Source organism: Portunus trituberculatus, chromosome 50 (assembly GCF_017591435.1).
Source record: "Portunus trituberculatus isolate SZX2019 chromosome 50, ASM1759143v1, whole genome shotgun sequence".
In the NCBI taxonomy this organism is placed as follows: Eukaryota; Metazoa; Arthropoda; class Malacostraca; order Decapoda; family Portunidae; genus Portunus; species Portunus trituberculatus.
In genome coordinates this window covers 31,683,064-31,703,310 of record NC_059304.1, presented here as the reverse complement: position 1 = coordinate 31,703,310, position 20,247 = coordinate 31,683,064, and the positions used below count along the sequence as shown (strand labels likewise).

General features: G+C 44.5%; 1 protein-coding gene across 6 annotated transcripts in view; it reads right to left on the bottom strand.

Moving 5' to 3' along the window:
• The window catches only part of LOC123500151 (N-acetylglucosamine-6-sulfatase-like), a 298,128-nt gene that overhangs the window by 199,440 nt on the left and 78,441 nt on the right, over window positions 1–20,247 (bottom strand). For 4 of the 6 annotated variants that reach the window (XM_045248838.1, XM_045248837.1, XM_045248834.1 and 1 more), the window contains one exon: window positions 5,532–5,676. The exons of 1 other annotated variant lie outside the window; for it this stretch is intronic. In XM_045248838.1, the coding sequence (XP_045104773.1) occupies window positions 5,532–5,663 (132 nt within the window). In that variant the 5' untranslated portion in view covers window positions 5,664–5,676. The remainder of the gene's footprint in view (window positions 1–5,531; window positions 5,677–20,247) is intronic. One more of the 6 variants, XM_045248836.1, reaches the window with a different exon arrangement.

The following is a 20,247-nucleotide window of genomic DNA, read 5'->3' as shown; positions in this document are numbered from 1 at the left end:
CCCGCCCCACCCCGCAGCCCCAGATATGTGGTTCACATACCAAACCAGAGTGGATTTATGCCCTACAGTGGAGTGTGGGAGTTACACAAAATAAATAAAGTTATAATAAATACTAGTTCTTTTTTTTCTATACATTTTCAGAGTTTATATATATTTTTTCGTATTTTCAATATAAAAAAGTGTCACTGTCACTCACTTATTTTCTAGCCGTAATAATAAACACTCTTACACTACAATAACATAATGATAATTATTTACACTGTTTACTCTGTAAGGCACAAAGGCACAAACAGAAAAAACACTCGTACACTAAAATAACATAATAATATTTACACTTATATAATAATGTGTCACTGTCACACTTATTTTCTATATAATAAATATAAATGCTAGTTCTTTTTTCTATACATTTTCAGAGTTTATATATTTTTTTTTTTTTTTCACTATATAAAAGTGTCACTGTCACTCACTTATTTTCTAAAGTTTACTCTGTAAGGCACAAAGGCACAAACAGTCTCCCAACACTCCGTGCTTCTGTCTATAAATTGTCAAGGCTATGGTAGTCTCTGAAGCACTCTGTAGGGCACAGTGGCACATGACACTCTTTGCACCAGAAGCGAGTTTCCTTCCTTCGTGCAGGACGACGTGTCGTGTGCGCACAGACATGACAACGACGGGAGCCAGGTCTACCTGAGGGCAGGTTGGGCAGGTGTGACAGGTAGTGGCGGCTCACCCAGTCACGTGCCTGAAACTTGTCTGGTCTCCCCGTCATTGCTTGCCCGCCAACTTGTGGTTGCACAGTGCTGTACTCCTCCAACAGCTGGCGACAAACAAGGAGCTCAAACTCTCTGAGTGACAAGTGTGAGCCTTCGTGCAGTTGCTGGTAGAGGATGAAGGAGTTCAACACTGTTATGTCAACCAAGTGGAAGAAAGCCTTTTTATACCACTTGAGGCTTTTCCGCAGGCAATCGATCGAGCTGATCATCATGTCTGACTTGTCGACGAGCCGCATATTTGTGTTGTAGTCAACCACAGCATCAGGCTTGAGTTTGGGGAGGCCTGTCCTGTGGTCGACTTTGCCTGAATCCTGCAGCTCCCCCTTATTGACAGTCGTGAGGAGCTTGACAACTCTCTTATCATGCCAATGAATAGCCAGCATGTTCCCACTCTTCTTCTTGAGGCAGTCTCCTTTCACCGTGTTTGTAGGGAAAGCTGGCCATCCTTTCCTATTGGCACGAACAGTTCCGCAGGATCCAGTATCGTTCTCCAGGAGGAACTTGCTTAGTGCTGGAGATGTGTAATAATTATCTGTGTACAGAATGTGCTTCTTCTTGAAGTAGTGGTCCATTAGCCGCTTGACAACTGCCCCAGAAAATCCATGGGGTCATTGCTGGCTACGTCCACATCTGTACCAGTATACACAACAAAATCCAGCACATACCCAGTCTTACAGTCGCAGATGACAAAGAATTTGATGCCAAACCTATGTCTCTTTGACGGGATATACTGGATGAAAGACAGTCGCCCCTAAAGAGAACGAGAGACTCGTCGACTAAAACTTTTTGGAATGGTAGAAAAAACATCCGGATCTTTTCAAGGAGCATGGACAAAATAGGACGTATTTTATATAGCCTATCATTGGGTTGAGGGCCAATACTTGTTGAGAAGTGCAGGTATGACAGGATATCAAAATACCTGTCCCTCGACATATGCCTCCCAAAGACAGGTGTAGTGAGGAGGTAGTCCTTACTCCAATAATCCTTCAGTCGATGTTTCCTGACGTGTGGCATCAACATCGTCAGTGCGAACCACACATACAACTCGGGAATAGTCACAGCAGTCCATTCAAGCATTTTGGCCTCTTCTCTCACTGATCTATTCCCAAAGTTGATGGAGAATTCCCTGAACTCATTAGTTTCTTTGACAAGCAAGCTCATCAAACCCACGTCAAAGAAAGCAGTAAAAAAATTCATTGCTTTTGACGTGGGAGAACAGGGGAATTCAGCCTGTATACCTGCATTTGCATCATCAAAAACAGGTACATCAGGCTCAAAATCATCACAATCCCTCCACACAAACGTATCAGCTTGTCCTTGATGTGGTAGTGGAGGTGGTGAAGCCTGTTGCTGTGGTAGTTGTTGGGAGGCAGATGGTGGTGTAGGAGGCGAGTCTGAGTCAGACGAGATAAGGGGTGTTTGTTTAGCACCGCGCCTTACCCCTCTACCTCTTCTTTCTCCTCGTCTCTCTCCCTACCAGAACCACGTATAGGAGGAGGAGAATCATCACTTGATGATGATGATGGTGATGATGGAGAAGGAAAGGTTAACCTTCTTCTGCTAGCTGGGGGCAAGGGCGTGGCTAAATCACTTGGGCGTGGGCGTGCAGCTGTGCTTGTGGTAGCAGCTGTGTTTGTACAGTACGCCGGGGCCAGTATTGGCGATAAGCCCAGCACACCCTCCTCCTCCTCCTGCCTCCCTTCACATGTGGAGAGGATTGTGATGTCTGGGGCTGCAGTAGCGTCAATATGAGATGATGATGCTGCAGACGCAAAAGGTACATAGACAGAAACTTCGCTGCCATCATCACTCATGACGTACTCTGTCTGTGATGCGTCGTCATCACTCACCTCGGCATCACTGGAAAGTGGGGACACAGTGACATCTAACTCTTGATCTATGGCAGAGTCAGATAACCTAATATTACCTCTTATAGGTCGCGAGGAAGCGCGAGGGGTTGAGGTAGACGGACAGGCATCGTGGGGGATGGCAGGCGGGGCAGAAGCGGACAGCGAAACGAACGCGAGGTTTTCTTTCTTTTCACGTCTATCCATGATGGTGACGCGGGAGGTACTGAGTATGCAGTGTGTCAAGTGTATGGGGCGAGATCTAAGGCAGGGTAGCAAATTCGCGGCGATAATCGCCCAACTAGCCACAAAAATAGCCAAAGCAGGAATCCCCGCCACCCAGACTCTGTCGCCCGGGCGGGAATCCCCGCCACCCGATCTGTCGGTCAAATCAGCGTTTATTCAAACTGTGAAACAATTTTTCCCATAAGATACTTAAGAATTAGGGGGATAGGGACCAACCTCCAGCCTAGACCCCCCCAAAACATCACTTTAACCTCTAAAAAACACTAACTTAGACTAAATCAGTACTATTAAAGGCTTCATTTAAATCTAACTTTTATATTAAACACATTAGGGTGGTGTACAGTACATTTTTTGAAATAAAAACACTTGCAGCAGTCACGTGGTACTTGTCCCTGTTCTTCCAAATTGTTGATACTGTTGATCTAGGGACACTCATTTGCGCTGCAACAACACTGTGAGCTATACCTGCCTCGCACTTTTTTGTAAGCTTAAGCTTATCTTTGAAAGGTAGGAAATTGTGCTTCTTAGGGCTGGGGCTGGAGGTGGCTTTTCGTTGTCTTGTGTCAGACAAAATGCACTGTTTTCCTCTAGCATCAATTTTTAGTCAAATTAAGTTCTATAGTTCTTAATTAAGACATTTATAACAAAATAAATTTTCTTGTTAGTTGGAATGATGCCATAATCTCAAATCAATAGAATCTTGATAAGTACATGTAAATATATTTGTATATACAATAATCGCCCGCATATCCACATTGCCACAATCTGGAATTCGCTACTATCCAGAGCTGCCCCTAAGCGTACTCAAACCTACCGTGCAAGCGATCCCTCAGTGCCGCTAGGTAGCAGCATTTACTTCCATGCCCTCCCGCTCAACAACTCAAGTAATGGCGGCGCTGTTCGGTGAGTTTGCAGCATTCTTCGCCATTCCAGCATGGCAGGAATGTACGAACATCGCACCACCACTTAAGGTGGCATCACACCAGCACTTTTTCTGTCGTTTTTAACTGTTCTGTCAACTCTTTCCGTTGTCTTGCGTCAGACAAAACACACCATTTTCCTCTAGCGTCAGTTTCTAGTCAAATTAAGATCTATGGCTTCTAATCAACACATTTATAATAAAATCAAATTTCTTGTTAATTGGAATGAGGAATGATGCTATAATCTCAAATTAATAGAATCTTGATAAGTAGAAGTAAATATATATACAGGTAACTCGATTTATGCGATAGATGCATTTCAAGAGGCATCACGTATATCAAAATTCGCGCAAAACAAACATGTAATTCTCATAAGAAACAATAGATAATAGGGAGGATGTGGGATGTGGTCCAAAAAAATTTGTACAAAATACTCTTTCATTTGGCTAAATTAACGTGTTTTTATTATCTACCATTCTAAATACTAGAAGTGTATTTAAAGCAAAGGGAAAAACAAGAAATAATAAGAGAAAGCAAAAAATAACAATAGAAAACAACAAAACAAAGAATACATAAGCACAACACTCACTGTGTCACTGCCTTTACTACTCACACTACAGTCAGTCACCATCTTTCTCTGAGCTTTACCATTTTATCAAAAATCCACTAATCAAAAATAACCCAACATGCAGAAGAAGATGAAGGATATTTTGGGGCTACTTTGGTGAATTACAGGTAGAATGAAGATATTCCGTCTGTACTCAGTGCTGGCATACTGCAAATGAGGCATGAGAAGAGCTGAGCTCCCACCTATCGGCCAGCTGCGGAACTCTCTGGCGCACAGTTTGAAATTGCATCTGGCACTCAGTTTGAAAATGCGGTTGGGCTAAATTGCGTATAAGCAAAATGATCGTACAAATTAAATTAACTATAATATTTTTTTGGCCGCATTATAACAAAAACGTGTAAATCAAATATGCATAAATTGAGTTACCTGTATATTGAAATTTTTACAAACTTGGTTTTGCTAAGATTATAACTAATTACCTGATTTACAGGTATCGATAGTCAAACTTTTTGATACTCGAACAGCAACTTGGAAGGAACTAAGTTCGAGTATTGAGTCTCCACTATATTGTTAAATATAAGCAATAAAAATACTGATTTTTATTTCCTATAAGTCCTTATATTTATATCTTTAGGTACTTGTGTCTGAGTTAATGAACTGTTGGATTAATAAATAAAGGGTGGCTTTATTTTGAAACTGCCAATAGCAGTGATAAAGGAATGGCCCTTCAGCCAATCATGTGAGCAGCGGCTCCCTTCACCATTAAAGGCGGTCATCTTATACACCAGTAAGAGCTTGAAACCTAAATTTTTTCTTTAAAAAATAGAGGGATGTCTTATACACGGAGTCGTCTTGTAGTCCGGCATGTAAGGTAACGAACTATCGAATAGTGAGGGATACCTGTACATTAAAATGGTAACACTAAAAAAATTATAGAAAACCTTTTGTAATTTAAAGTAAACCAGACCTGGAATATTTTCACACATCAATAGCTTTTATTCTGAAAAAAGAAAACAATGTAATGAAAATTATAGGTCAGTCATTAAAATATTAAATCATGAGTAGAAAATAAAAAAGAATGGTTCTCAGCTGCAAAATATCTACCTTTCTTTAACAAAGTGCATATTTACACCTTACAACAATTAACACTAACTAAAAAAAGTAAAGAAATTACTTTAAGAGAAGCATGATGAGTCTCATAAGGGGAAGACCAGTAGACCATCAAGAGGAACAATGCACATCCCAGTAGGAAGTAGGTCTTCTGCTGAATCTTCATTGTACGAAAATCACAAGCTTCCATTACCATTTATGATCCTGTTCTGAAAAAAGTTTGTATATATATAAATATATATATATATATATATATATATATATATATATATATATATATATATATATATATATATATATATATATATATAAAATAGTACAGGAGAGAAAAGACCAACAAAAGGACGGTTATCTTCATTATATCCACTTCACAATGTTTTGGGAAAGTACATATCCCATCTTCAGGTACAAAAAGCCACTGTAAAACCACACGTAAAACATTAAAAAAAATGACCAGACAGTGGTCCTGCTACTTGTTCCTTCAACAGGTAAGTGGGGAGGGAGACTGGCTTACCAGTATTTATAGGCTCCTACTCACTAGATGGCAAAATCTGATTGGTTCACTAAGAATTTCTTATCCAATACAAAATATAGTACAAAATTCTAATCTGTCATAGCTAATGCAAAAAAAAGAGAAAATTTAAAGGTATGATGTACAACAGTTAGTCTATTACATAAATAATTTACTGAACGAAATACTCAATGCTGATTGGTTGAAACAAAGTACACGTATATGAACCTACGACTCCTAACTATGCCATAATGACACTATCTCACCAAGTTCGAAAATATTAAGAGAAAATTAATAATTTGGTAGCTATTTCTGTACCATTTAACTCTGGCTTCTCTTTTACAATAAATAAAGATTCCGCTATCCTAAGGTCTGAGTTACAATATGCCCTATACTTTATGTTGAAGTCCTGATCAGTAAATGCATGATTACATTATAATGCGTGTTCTCTTATATTTGAGAAACTAGGCTCAGTGATACGAGCATTTGTTCTATATGATACTCCCAAGTGCTCAGAAATTTGAATTTTTAGGTTCCGACAGCTGGAACCAATATACCGTGACATACAGTCCGGACATCTAAAACAACATACAATTTTTGAGCACAAAGGAGGAGGAATAGCATCTTTAAATTTAAATAGAGAACCTATGGTATTTTTATTAACAAAAATAAATCTAAAATCAACACTCGGAACATGTTTCTTGAGTAAATGAGACATTGTATTGCGTAAATGGTAACTAAATTTTCCTAAGAAGGGTAATGTAATGTATCTAACTTCTTTGGTTTTATCCTCCACAAAATTGTCAGTAACAAATTTATTGCTGATAAACTTCTTAATTTGTTTCTCTACTAGGTCTTTGGGATAACCATTAATATGAAAGTAATGTCTTAGTCTTTCAAGTTCATTATGGAACAAGGGCCAAGTACTACAAATATTGTATGCTCTATGTAGTAACGTTTTGATGGAATTTATCTTGAAAAGGAAAGGGACAAATTACTCAAAATTTAAGCCCAAACCCGTATAGTAATATATATATATATATATATATATATATATATATATATATATATATATATATATATATATATATATATATACACAGGCAATCCCCAATTAACGAAGGGGTTACGTTCCTAGAAAACACTTCGTTAAGCGAAACTTCGTTAAGTGAACCGATTATAACAAGTTTAACCCCTGACTTGAATTTCCATTGATAGTAAGCAAAGCGAGAGTGCATCATTGTACAGTGAAAAGTTTAATGAACGGTTAATGAATGGTTAATGAACGTTCGTCTAATGAATTTCCGATTTAACACGCTATAAAAAGTTAGACCAAAAAGTCCGCATAATGTACAACCACATCTGTTTTCGCGAATTTTCTGGGTTTGAATTTGCCGGGTGAGGGGCCAAACATAGCAGCTGCGCTGTGATTGGCTGGCTCCCTGCCTCTGTCTCTAGCGCTCCTAGATCCTTTAACAACGTCAGAGCAACCTCCAGTCGCGAAATGGCATCCATGAATGCTTGGAGGGATGGTGACAAGGTTGCTATCAGGTTGCTCTGAGGTTGCTGGGAACACCACCTCTAGAGGTGGTGTTACTGTCTTTTATATATGCATTTATGTTCACAAAACAACATTTCTATTTGCTTTTTACAAACCTTGCCCCCAAGAAAGGATTGTTTTTTAATACATAGAGTGAAATCTAACAAGGAATACCAAAAAATAAAGCAGAGACAAGATCGCTCACAGACGAAGCGGAGGCTCACGGTGACTCGGCCTCTTCTTTTTGTGACCCTTTTAGCCTGCATGTTGTCTTTCACCACAAAATTTATGTTTCCACTCCTCTATTGCCTGGTATTATGGATATCATATCTTGGTATTCATATTTTTTTTTTTTTTTTTTTTTTTACATTACAAGGGCACTGGCCAAGGGAAAACAAAGTGTTGGAAAAAAAAAATCCCGCTGGTTGCCAGGCCCTGTTAAGAGGAAAGTAGAGAAAAAACAAAAAAATCTAAAAGGAGGGTCCAGTTAACATAACATAGTGGATATCATATCTTAGTATTCATATAGTGAATTAGTAATGAAATACTGCAGTATTTCATTACTAATTCACTATCACTCACTGCCATGGAGTCAAGGTTATCCTCATGGCATGAGCATATATGAATACTAAGATATGATATCCATTATAGCAGGTAATAGAGGAGTGGAAACAAATTTAATATCATGGTGAAAGACAACACGCCAAGCTAAAAGGGTCACAAAAAGAAGTGGCCGAATCACCGTGAGTCTCCGCATCGTCTGTGGGCAATCTCATCTCTGCTTTATTTTCTGGTATTCTACATAAGAATGTAATTTTTAATGGTTAAATTAATTTCTTCACTTACCTGTTTTAGATACAAAAAACTAGCAGTTCCACTGTCTCACTTTCGTCCGCTGAAATTACAAAAATTTCCACCTGGCACTACGCCTGCTAGCACGGTGCCCGGCACTGCCGATGGGATCTGCTGCGCTGCCCCTCAGTTAATTTTCATGAGCATTGAAACAGACTGGGTGAGGAAGGGAGAGCACCTGTTTTTCTATGAAAAACAGGAAAGTGAAGAAATTAATTTTACCATTAAAAATTACATTTCTATCACACACTTTTTTTTTTCATACAAAAAACTAGCAGACTCCAACATTTAAGGAGGTGCAAGTCGACAGGAAGAGAAAAGCATAAAGGGTGAAATAACTGTCCCTTGTAGAGACACTAACCAGTGGTAGAGGTTGACGTGGAGAAGAGGGTGCTGGAGAATGCAACCAGGTGCATGAGAGCACTCCTTGACCCATGTGCCTCAAGAATTAGAGCCCTAGGTGACTAGTGGTGAGTATCCTAGGAGCGTGCATATGCCTATGACTGGAGGGGGGAGCAGAGGCGAGAACCCCATCCCGGCTACTGACACTCTACCCTGTCTGAAGGTACCAGGACTGTACAAACAAGTCGCCAAGAAGAGCAACCTTGAGCAGACTTCCAAGGTCTGTGCATGGCCAGGCTAAGGAGCTAGTCAACCACATGTCCAGCAGCGACCACAGGACCCAAGGCGAAGATATCCCCCTCCTCTAACTATTTCCCGGAGATAATGGTCAGCGAAGACCGAAGGTGTCCTCCAGCAGGCCGCCCTCAAGATAGTGGGAACAGAGCAGTTCTTCCACAGGAGCATAGAGGTAGCAATGCCACGGATGTCATGGGCATGGACCTTAAGCTGGTGGCAGAAAGAGTCAGGGAAGGAAGCGTGGGCCGATTTGATGGTGTCCCATAGGAAGAAGGAAATTGCTGCTTTGGACATAGGTCTGAAAGGACATTTAACAGCAAGAGGTTGCGGGGTCTTGTAAGCGAAGCCGTCCTGTGCAGGTAGTGACGAAACGCCTGAACGGGACATAGGAGTCTCTCCACATCCTCAGAACCCATGGTGGTGGCAAGGCTCTTAATACGAAACTCCCGAGGAGTACTGTGGGCGTCTGTATCCACCTTAGCAATAAATTCAGGAAGATAAGAGACCAGCAGATCCTGTCCCTGCCAGCTCGTCTTGTGAGAGAGTGCTTGGATCTCTCCTACCCTCCATGCTATAGCAAGAGCAAGCAGAAAAAGAGATTTTCTAGTCAGGTCTCTGATAGACAAGAGCTGCAGAGATTCAAAAAGAGCCTTGGTTAGGAGGTGAAGAACGATATCCAAGTTCCAGGAAGGCCGAAGATTCCTGCTAGGCCTCTGTGGCTGGGAAGAGCAGGCTCTGATAATAAGCCTCAGCACCTGGTTGTTGTTGAGGTCCAACCCTCTGATTGCCAGGACACTGTTAAGCATGGCCTTGTAGCCCTTGATAGCAGAGGTGGAAAGATGACAATCCTGATGCAAAAAAAAAACAAGAAAATCTGCAACTTTCTGGACCGTGGGGTTAGAAATAGTATGCCCGTTGTCCTTGCACCATTTCCTGTACCTCTTCCACTTGTGCTGATAGTTTACAGAAGTAAAAGGCCTCTTATCATGTGCCAAGAACTCCGCCACCTTAGAAGAGAAGCCTCTGTATTTCACGTATTGCTTAACAGTCTCCACCATGTCAGCTGAAGCCCGTGGAGACCGCGGTGGAACCTGAGGAGTGGGGCTGAGTCAAGAGGTCCCGCCGAAGCGAAAGGCATCGGGATGGCTCTCGTGACACCTTCAACAGGTCTGGAAACCTCTCTCTCTCTCTGGGGCCAGAACAGTGCAATCAAGATGAGCCTGGTGTTGCTGGAAGCCCAAAGTTTGTTGAGCACCTTCCTGATGAGAGGAAAAGGAGGGAAGGCATACAGGTCTTGGTTGTCCCAATTGTAAAGAAAGGCATCCGTGGCAATTGCTTCGGGATCCTGAAAAGGAGAGACAATGTTCGGGATCCTGTAATTGAGACACGTGGCAAAGAGATCGACAGTCGGGTAGCCCCATACCCGCCACAGTTGACAGCACACGTCCATGTGAAGGGTCCACTCCGTGGACAGAATCATTCTGGTGTTGCCTGCTGAGGCAGTCGGCAACCACGTTGTTGAAGCCCCGTACAAACTGAGTCAAAATTCCCACCGAATGAGCCTCTGCCCAGTCTAAGATCTCCCGAACCTCGTAGTTGAGGAGAGTGGAGTGGGTACCCCCCTCCTGGCTCAGGTACGCGAGCACCGTGGTGTTGTCGGAGAAAACCGCAACAACAGAATTTCGCAGCACGTCCACAAAGTGTTGGAGTCCCAGGCGAATCACCCTGAGTTCCAGGATGTTGATATGGAGGGACTTCTCTTGGGTGTCCTAAAGGAGAGAGAGAGAAGCCACCCAACCTTCGTTTGAGGCATCTGTAAGGAGAAAGATGTCCGGAATAACCAGATGGAGGGATTGACCCTAAGCCAAGTTCAGGTCCTCCAACCACCACTCCAGGTCCCAACGACTGTTGAGGTCCCAGCATACAGGATGGTCGTCCGCCATCGTCTGCCTGTCCCACTGCAGGTTCAGCTGAATCTGAACAAGGCGCATTCTACTTCTTGATCCTGGCACTAGATGAATGAGGGAGGACAAGTGCCCAAGAAGACACAACCAGTCCTTTGCAGGTGGGGAAGGACAACTGAGGAAGGAACGAATTGTATTCTGTAGGTTGTGTATCCTCCCCTGTGTCGGGAAAACCCTCAAAGGACGAGAGCGAATCAGCTTTCTGAGGAAGGTCTTCTGCTCTGGAGTCAAGGAGGACTTCTCCCAATTTATGAGAATCCCCAGAACTGAACAGATGCCGATGAGACAAGCGGTGGCTCTTCAAGCCTCATCTGCTGACGAAGCTAGGACAAACCAATCGTCCAGATAACGGAGGATGCGGAAGCCCTGACGATGGAACTCCGCCAAGACAGGGGCCATGAGACGAGTGAAGACTTGAGGGGCAGTACAGAGGCCGAAGCAAAGAACTCGAAATTGTAAGTGGCAGCCCTCCCAGGAGAAGTGCAGGAAACGCCAGCTGTCTGGATGGACAGGCACCTGGAGATGGATGTCCTTCAGATCGAGAGACACCATCCAGTCGTCCTGTCGTATTGCAGACATGATGGTTCTGACCGTCTCCATCTTAAACTTGGTGGTGACGGCGTACTTGTTTAGGATGGAGAGGTCGATGATGGGTCAGAAACCTCCCGAGGCCTTTGTAACAACAAACATGTGGCTGTAAAAACCCGGAGTAAAGAGTGCTTCCTCTATGGCACCCTTGGCCCTTAGTTGCTGGATCTCCAACCGAAGCGCTTGTCCTTTGAGTGATTTTGGGGCATAGCCTCTGGGTTCCTCTAAGTGGGCTGTGAGTGGCGGGAGCACAGAGAAGGAAATCCTGTAGCCTTCCCTTAGAATATCGAGGATCCACATCTCTACCCCTATCTTGAGCCACTCCTCCCACCTGCGGGCTAGACAGCCCGCAACTGGGATGAAGCGCGTCACTTCCAAAAGGGCTTTGCCTTCCGTCCCCCTCCTCACACACCAGAACAAGAAGAGTGAGAGCCGCCAAAATCTCCCCGAGAGTCCCTGGCACGAGCGGCGAAGGAAGGTCAGCGGGCAGGAGCAGCAGAGGGCCTGACAGCTGTGGAGGTAGAAGGTCGGGGACTACGCTCCACCAAGGGCGTGCCTGGAGCAGGACACGGCCGGGCAAGACCTCTGAGTGCAGCCTCTCGGAGCGTCCTATCAGCATTGCTCTTCAAGGACTGGAGCGCCTCCTGAAGGGGGTCCTCATCAAAAAGGAGAAGGAAAAAAATGGGAGACCTCCCAAGGATGCCTTTTTTGACCTGCGAGAAGGATGGTCTGAGGCGTCCAAGGTAAGCCTCCCTCCTCCAGGCCCGCAAGTTGGCAATGACATAAGTCAAGTCCCTGCAAGCGTCATTAAGCGCCAAACGTACGGATTTAAAGAGCTACTCCTCCAAGTCTAAGAAGGGTGCAAGGAGGTTACAAGCCACCAGAAGATGCATGGCCCCCAAGCTCCAAAAGGAGTAGTTCAGGGCATCTCTAGACCTGGTGACCACCCCCTCCATCCTGGCCACCTCCGGGTGTTCACAGAGGATGCGAGGCTCTCCGGCCCTAGGATGCAGGGCGGTGTGGAGGCTAGGATTAACTAAGGCAGCCTTCCCGTAAACCTCCTGACATGCCACACTGTAAATCTTAGTGAACCTGCCTGAAGGATAGCCAACTGAGGTTGGTTTCTTCTCATTAGCCTTCAAATAAGCACTGTCAGCTTGCTCCATGAAAACTCTGACAGGCTGTGCCCTTCCAAGGAGGATGGGTCCCTTTCTTGTAGGTGAGGTGCTGGAACCTGGGGCCACAGGGCGTTCCAGGTCAAACCGCTGACCCATTGCATCCTCAAAAACTGAGTCAATGTAGTTCATCATACGATGGTACATGGAGGGGCCATGAGGCGGGAACTCATGTCCCTCATCCCCCTCCAGGCCTGTTGGTAACCCGTCATGCCTCTCTGAGTTGTGGCAAGACTCGGGGCACGTCGATAGATGTTTAAACTTTTTACGATTATATTTTGGCTATTTTCTTCCCGTTTTCTTTGCTTTTGAGCTGGCAACACTCATCAGGAGTAAACATATGCTCTACGTCACTGTGTCACCACTGATGGATGGTGGGAGCGAGAGTGATTTCACTGTGTCTGATTCCACCACCTCTCCCACACGCCTTACTTCTATACCTCGGTGTCTCTTGCCATGTTATGGGGAGACAACTTTTGAATGAGAGTGGTATCAGAATAGGCAACAAGAGAGAGAGAGAGAGAGAGAGAGAGAGAGAGAGAGAGAGAGAGAGAGAGAGAGAGAGAGAGAGAGAGAGAGAGAGAGAGAGAGAGAGAGAGAGGCAACACTCATCAGGAGTAAACATATGCTCTATGTCACTGTGTCACCACTGATGGATGGTGGGAGCGAGAGTGATTTCACTGTGTCTGATTCCACCACCTCTCCCACACGCTTTACTTCTATACCTCGGTGTCTCTTGCCATGTTATGGGGAGATAACTTTTGAATGAGAGTGGTATCAGAATAGGCCACAAGAGAGAGAGAGAGAGAGAGAGAGAGAGAGAGAGAGAGAGAGAGAGAGAGAGAGAGAGAGAGAGAGAGAGAGAGAGAGAGAGAGAGAGAGAGAGAGAGGATACAAGGGGCCTGTTTTCTAACGCTCTATCCAAGGCTGCTGAACCCGATCGGATGCAAGGCCACATAAACCAATGATACTACCTCATTCAACCTACAGACTTGTTTTTTTTTTTTGCATTGCAAAGAGCAAGAGTTGCTTGTGGGCAGAACACCATTTCTACTCACTCGTTTATTGAATTTCTAAGTGTAGTCAGTATGTGAATACAGGCTATTTTGTGTATTTCTCGCCAAACTTTTACTTTTGGGACCCATGAGTTAACAAAACTTAAGAAAAAATACACACTGCCGAGGAGCTTAGACACATACATGCACAAAGGATGAACAACGATACACAACACAGGCTGAATGTTCGGGTGGAAGCGGGTAGCCGAGCGATCGCTGCACCAACTACCGATGGTTATTCGTATCTTAAAAATATCTTCGTATTTCAAGGCGTAAATTATATATGGAATTTTTTGTCGTATATAAAAAAAAATTGTATCTTGGGGCAATCACATCTCAAGGTATTACTGTATGTATAAAATATCTTCGTATTTCAAGGCGTAAATTATATGGAATTTTTTGTCGTATATAAAAAAAAAATTGTATCTTGGGGCAATCACATCTCAAGGTATTACTGTATGTATATACAGTAAGTCCTTGTTTTACACTAGTTTAGTATACAATAAATTGGCAGATACGATAATTAACAATTACTGCCATTTTTTTCAATTTATGAAAAAAAATCGATATTTGAAATTCCTGCCGCCTGTGATTGTGGCACTGCACTGCGACCAAGTCAGACCAACAACAAACCGTGACCACGACAAATAACAGTGAGACTGTGCTCTGTGATTTACTTACATTATTCTCTGCATTTAAGACCAATTCCTGTCCAAAATGTCACCGAAACGTAATTTGGATCTTGGTGAAGAAGTGGGTAAGGTTAAACGAACCAGGAAAAGTTAACGTTGGAAACGAAGCTTGATATAGTCAAGAGAAAAGAACTTGGGGAAGGCTCATCAGTCATAAGCCGTTCCCTGAATTTACCAGTCAACAGTTACTACTGTTTTGAGGAATGCTTCAAGTGTTAAGGAGGCAGCAGCTAATGCTTCAAGCCTGCAGGTAAAATTGCTGACAAAACATCGAGAACCCATTATGGATCGGATGGAGGGTTTACTTAAAATTTGGATAGACAGCCAAACACGCCAGCATGCCCCAATCTCGTTGAGCCTCATTCCAAAAAAGTACCCCACAAGATACACCAACTCAATGATTCACGCATATTCAAGCATGTGTTAACCCACTGCTCATCATGGATATATGACCATGAAGAACTGCAAAGGATCACACAAGTCCTCATAAATAACGGATACAGTAACAAAGATATCAACGATGCCATCAATCAAGAAGTTAACAAGTGGCACAACCAACCGATGGCTAAAAACACAAAAGAAATTAAAATCAACCTGTACTATAGAAGCCACATATCCCTAGCATACAAATCAGAAGAGCAAGTCATAAGAAACATAATTCACAAAAATGTCACCACTACAAATCCAGCAAAGAAACTTCAACTTACCATCTACTACAGAAGCATGAAAACACTGCAGCTACTCATAAAAAGTAACACAAAACATTTACAACAAACCCACATCATCTACGAGCACACTTGCACCATTGAGGGATATGGACCTCAAAAATACATCAGGATGACATGGACCCCACTGGTGACCACGGCCACCAACAAAACAAACAGGACGAGACAAAGCATGTCTCTCCTCCGCCGCCCTTCCACGAGTGGACGAACGCACGAGAAATGGAGCCAAACTTACTACACCTCTCCCAGAGCAACAAGCCAGTTGCTCTAACAGTCACAGTCTATCCAGTAACAAGCCAGCTACTCAACAGGAGGGCACAACTCCCAGACCAATGACTAATGAGTACTGGTAATGCACAGTCCAGCCACACGTGTCTCTTACTGTGCCGAGAACATACGTGTTAACTCCGCTGAAGACTGGCCGGTACTGAGGTGAGGCTCGCAGACACAACAAAAATGGTGGAAACAAAGAGAGGGTGGTTGGCGCTGCGAACAGCGACAGCCCACGCTTGGGCGGCCAGAGGCTACACATATAATATAATAATAATTCAAAGGGGATTAAGACGGTGCCCATCACACGCCCTCCCTTAAAAGAAAAAATTTTGGAAACAAAACATTTACAACATTTTTTTTTAAAAGGCATGGAACTGATTAAAGGGAATGGCCCCGGTACAGACAATCAGCCACAACGTTGTCTGCTCCTTTTATATGTCTGACGATGATATTGTACTTCTGGAGTAGAAGACTCCAGCGAGTTAAATGCTGATTTTTAAATTTAAACTTTTCTAAGAACTGAAGGGGCTATGATCTGAATAGATGACTACTTGGGGCCCATAAGCGGGGATGTAAATTTCAAAATGCTGCAAGGCTAGCAAAATGGCAAGCAGCTCTTGCTCAATGACTGAATAGTTCTTCTGGGTGGGAGTAAACTTTTTCGAAAAATAACACACAGGGTGGTTAACACCCTGGTCATCAGGCTGCAATAAAACTGCGCCTACTCCCACCAGACTGGCATCTACTGCGAGAGCAAAACTTTTTCTGAAGTCAGGGGCCTGGAGCACTGGCCTCTCGCATAAAATGGTCTCAACTCGGTGGAAGGCGCTCTCACAGTCTTCACTCCAGGCCCACTTCTTACCCTTTTGCAAGAGATCTGTAAGAGGTGCCAGGAGGGTCGAATACCCCGGTACAAAATGACGGTAGTAACCTACCACTCCTAAGAATCTGTGCAAGGCACGGCGACAGATCGGTGCGGGGAACCGCCTGATCGCTTCTACTTTGGCTTCAGGAGGAGTGATGTAGCCATGGCCCACTCGGTAACCCAGGTATTGCACCCGAGCTTGTACAAATTCACACTTCTCCAAGTTGACAACTAATCCCACTTCCTGGAGTTGTGCAAAGAGGGCTTCTACATTAGTCAGATGCTCAGCCCATGTTGTGTCATAGATGACCACGTCATCAATGTATACTATACAGTGAGTCAGACCATCAGTAACTCGGTCCATGAGACGCTGAAATGTGGCTGGGGCATTTCGCAGCCCATAAGGCATCACTTGGCACTGATAGACAGCGCCGTTGGCCACAAAACTCGCTATCTTCTTAGCCCGCTCCGTTAATGGGACCTGCCAGTACCCCTTGACAAGGTCCACTTTGGTGATAAAAGTAGCTGACCCGATTTGGTCCACAGAGTCATCTACACAGGGCAAGGGATAAGTGTCTACTTTTGTTAGAGCATTAACCCGCCTGAAGTCAATACAAAACCTGACCTTGCCATCAGGCTTAGGCTGCAGGGTGACTGGGGAACTCCATTGACTGTAAGTCCGAGTAATGAGCCCATGCTCAAGCATGTACTCCAACTCCTTCTCCACCAGTGCTTGCTTCATAGGATTTACTCGGTAGGGGGGCAGTTTGACAGGCTCTGCGTCCCCAACATCAATATCGTGTGCTATCAACTGTGTCCTGCCCGGGACACTGCTAAACACTGAAGAGTACTTCCTCAGCCGCCGAAGCAACTCATCTTGCTGATCCCCTAAATGTTCAACCTTTTCCCTCAAGAGATGGAGGCTATTCCGTTCCCACTGCCCTGTAGGAACAACAGGTTCAGGCCCAACAACTTCTGGAGCCTCTCCTCCCGGCAGAAAAATAAAACTGAAGATGCCTCTTACACGGCAGAACTAAAAGAGCCCTTCTGGCTAGAACAAAAATAGGGCTTCTGCATGTTAACGTGACACAGCTGAGCCCTCTTGCGCCAGTCAGGAGTGACCACCAGGTAGTTGAGGTCATCTACCTTCTTCTCTATAACATAGGGGCCACTATAGCAGGCAGCAAGTGGCTGGCCCTGAAGTGGTAACAGCACGAGCACTTCATCTCCAGGGGCAAAACTCCGATACTCGGCCCTTCGGTCATAATACCCCTTCATACTCTGCTGGGCCTTACACAGGTGGGCCTGCGCCACCTCTAATGCCTTGGCTAATCTTTCTCGACTGCTCATGAGGCTCTTAAGCAGTGAGACAGGGCGCTCAGGTGACGGCTGACACCAAGCCTCCCGAACAACGTCGAGCGGTCCATGCACTCAGTGTCCAAACACTAGCTGATTGGGTGAGAAACCCAAGGACTCAGTGGGCGCTTCCTTCACCGCAAATAAGACAAAGGGGACACCCTTGTCCCAATCCTTATCTCTCTCCATGCAAAAACTCTTGAGCATGATCTTGAGAGTTTGATGATGTCTCTCCAGGGCTCCCTGAGACTGTGGATGATAAGCACTGGACACGATGTGCTTGATCCCCCACGCAGTCATCGTATCCTTAAACAACTTTGAAGTAAAGTTGGTCCCCTGATCGGACTGCAGCTCTGCTGGTAATCCAAAGTGTGTAAAGGTTAACAAAGCCTTCAGCACCACCTTAGAGTGAGTGCTTCTCAGGGGAATTGCTTCAGGATACCGCGTGGTAACATCCATTATGGTCAACAAATACTTGTGACCAGCCCTGGTAGTAGGCAGAGGACCTACTATATCAATCAAAACCCTCGTGAAGGGAGGATCAACAGCAGGGATGGGGTGGAGTGGCGCCACAGGGGGTGTCTGATTAGGCTTGCCCACCACTTGACAAGTGTGGCAGCACTTAAGAATCGTGGCTACTTCTCCAGACATGCTGGGCCACCAAAAATTGCGACGCAGGCGAGCGACGGTCTTTCGGATGCCCAGGTGTCCAGCCATGGGCACCTCATGTGCCAACAGCACAAGTGCCTCACGCAGCTTCTGCGGCACGACTACTTGCAATAACTCACCACCGTCACTCTCCTGCCATCTACGACACAACACCCCTTGGTGCAAAACAAACTCCTCCCTGCCCTCCAACTCCTCATTATCCTCACCCACTCAGGCAAAGAAGGAGGCCAACGCCGGGTCCTCCTGCTGCCTACGAATGAGCTCTGCAGGCTCTAGCTGGGTAAGAGAAAGGGGGACTATAGGGTCATGGGGTTGAGGCAACGCTGCAACCCTACGTCCCACACGGCATCGAGGACGGAGAGCTGGCCCAGGCTGCTCCGCTCCTGCCATGTGATCCGGTGAGTCCTCAGAAGGATCATCACCACCAGCCGGACAGTCACCAGGCAAGGGAACAGCTCGCTCCCTGCCTCCACGATGCTCCACAGGGGGAGAAACTTCCCACTCCCCCGCAGAACTGGAAGTCTCCCCTAGGACCACCTTCCTTACTACTCCAACTCCCAGGCTGCTGCACAGAACGGTGGGCCAACACATAATCATCAGCCCATGTAGCAGCCTCCTTCAAAGTCCTAAACCTCTTCTCCCTCAACAGAGGCACCAGCTCCTTGTCAGCAATATCAATGAACTACTAACTCCTTTAAAGCCTCGAGAGAGTCAACACCCTCGCTTGCAATCCACCTCTCAAACACTTGCTCCAGTGAACGAGCACACTCGAGGTAAGAGTCACTTGCTCGCTTCCTCTTTCCTCTGAATTGCAAGCGATAGGCTTCTGGTCGCAACTCATATGCCCGCAATATGTCAGCCTTAACACGTTCTGTGCGTCTGGCAGCGCGCCCGACTCTCTCCCATTGCTGCAACAAAGACTCTCCGTTCTCTCCAGTTGGCGCGAGCCACCGACGTGAAATGAGGTATGTAGACTCCATGGTGTCTACAGATTCAGATACGAGCATAAAATTGTTTGTACACGGGTGGTCATACCGCATTGTAAAACAAAATATAATGTTCCACTGCGGCATGACCCACTGGTGAGCATACAACTCGTGTGACCACAGGTGGGTCACATCGCAATAGTACCTAATATTTTTGTTTTTGTTACAATATGACCCACGGGTGGGCATTATGTATTATGTACTTTTTTGTCAATGCATTCTCTTTTTACATTTTCAGAAAAAAGAAATATGGATAAACGGACGTTCTACGGGAATTCACCATCGACTTCGAGGCATGGCATTGGCAACAATGATGATGATAAAGATGATGCAAGTTTGGATGATACGTCTGATTCATCTTACAGGACAGAGGAATCTGAATCAGATGATGATAACTCTGATTATGATGAAGTCTCAGTTAACACTGATGATGATGATGATGAAACTGCCAATGCACCTGATGTATCTGCATCCTCTGTTGGTAATTGGAAGAGTGTTACTTCATGTCAGAGAGCTTTTTCATTCACAGGAAAGGAAGAATTGTGTATAACTCCACAGTCCGTAGACAATTGTATCTTGCCAATTGATGTTTATTAATTATTTATTACTGATGAAATCATAGATGAAATAGTCAAAGAAACTAACAGGTATGCTTCTCTGAAACTTTCATCCCGTAGGCTAACAAGAAAATCAAGGCTTCGGGATTGGGTTCCTACTGATAGATTAGAAATAAAAAAAATGATAGGAATTTTTCTTTACATGGGAATAGTCCCTTATCCAGAAATGCATCATTACTGGTCCAAAAGCAAAATGTATGAAAGGGAACTAGTCTCTGACACAATGAGTCGGGACCGATTTCAACTTCTTTTGAGTCTCATGCATTTTTCTGA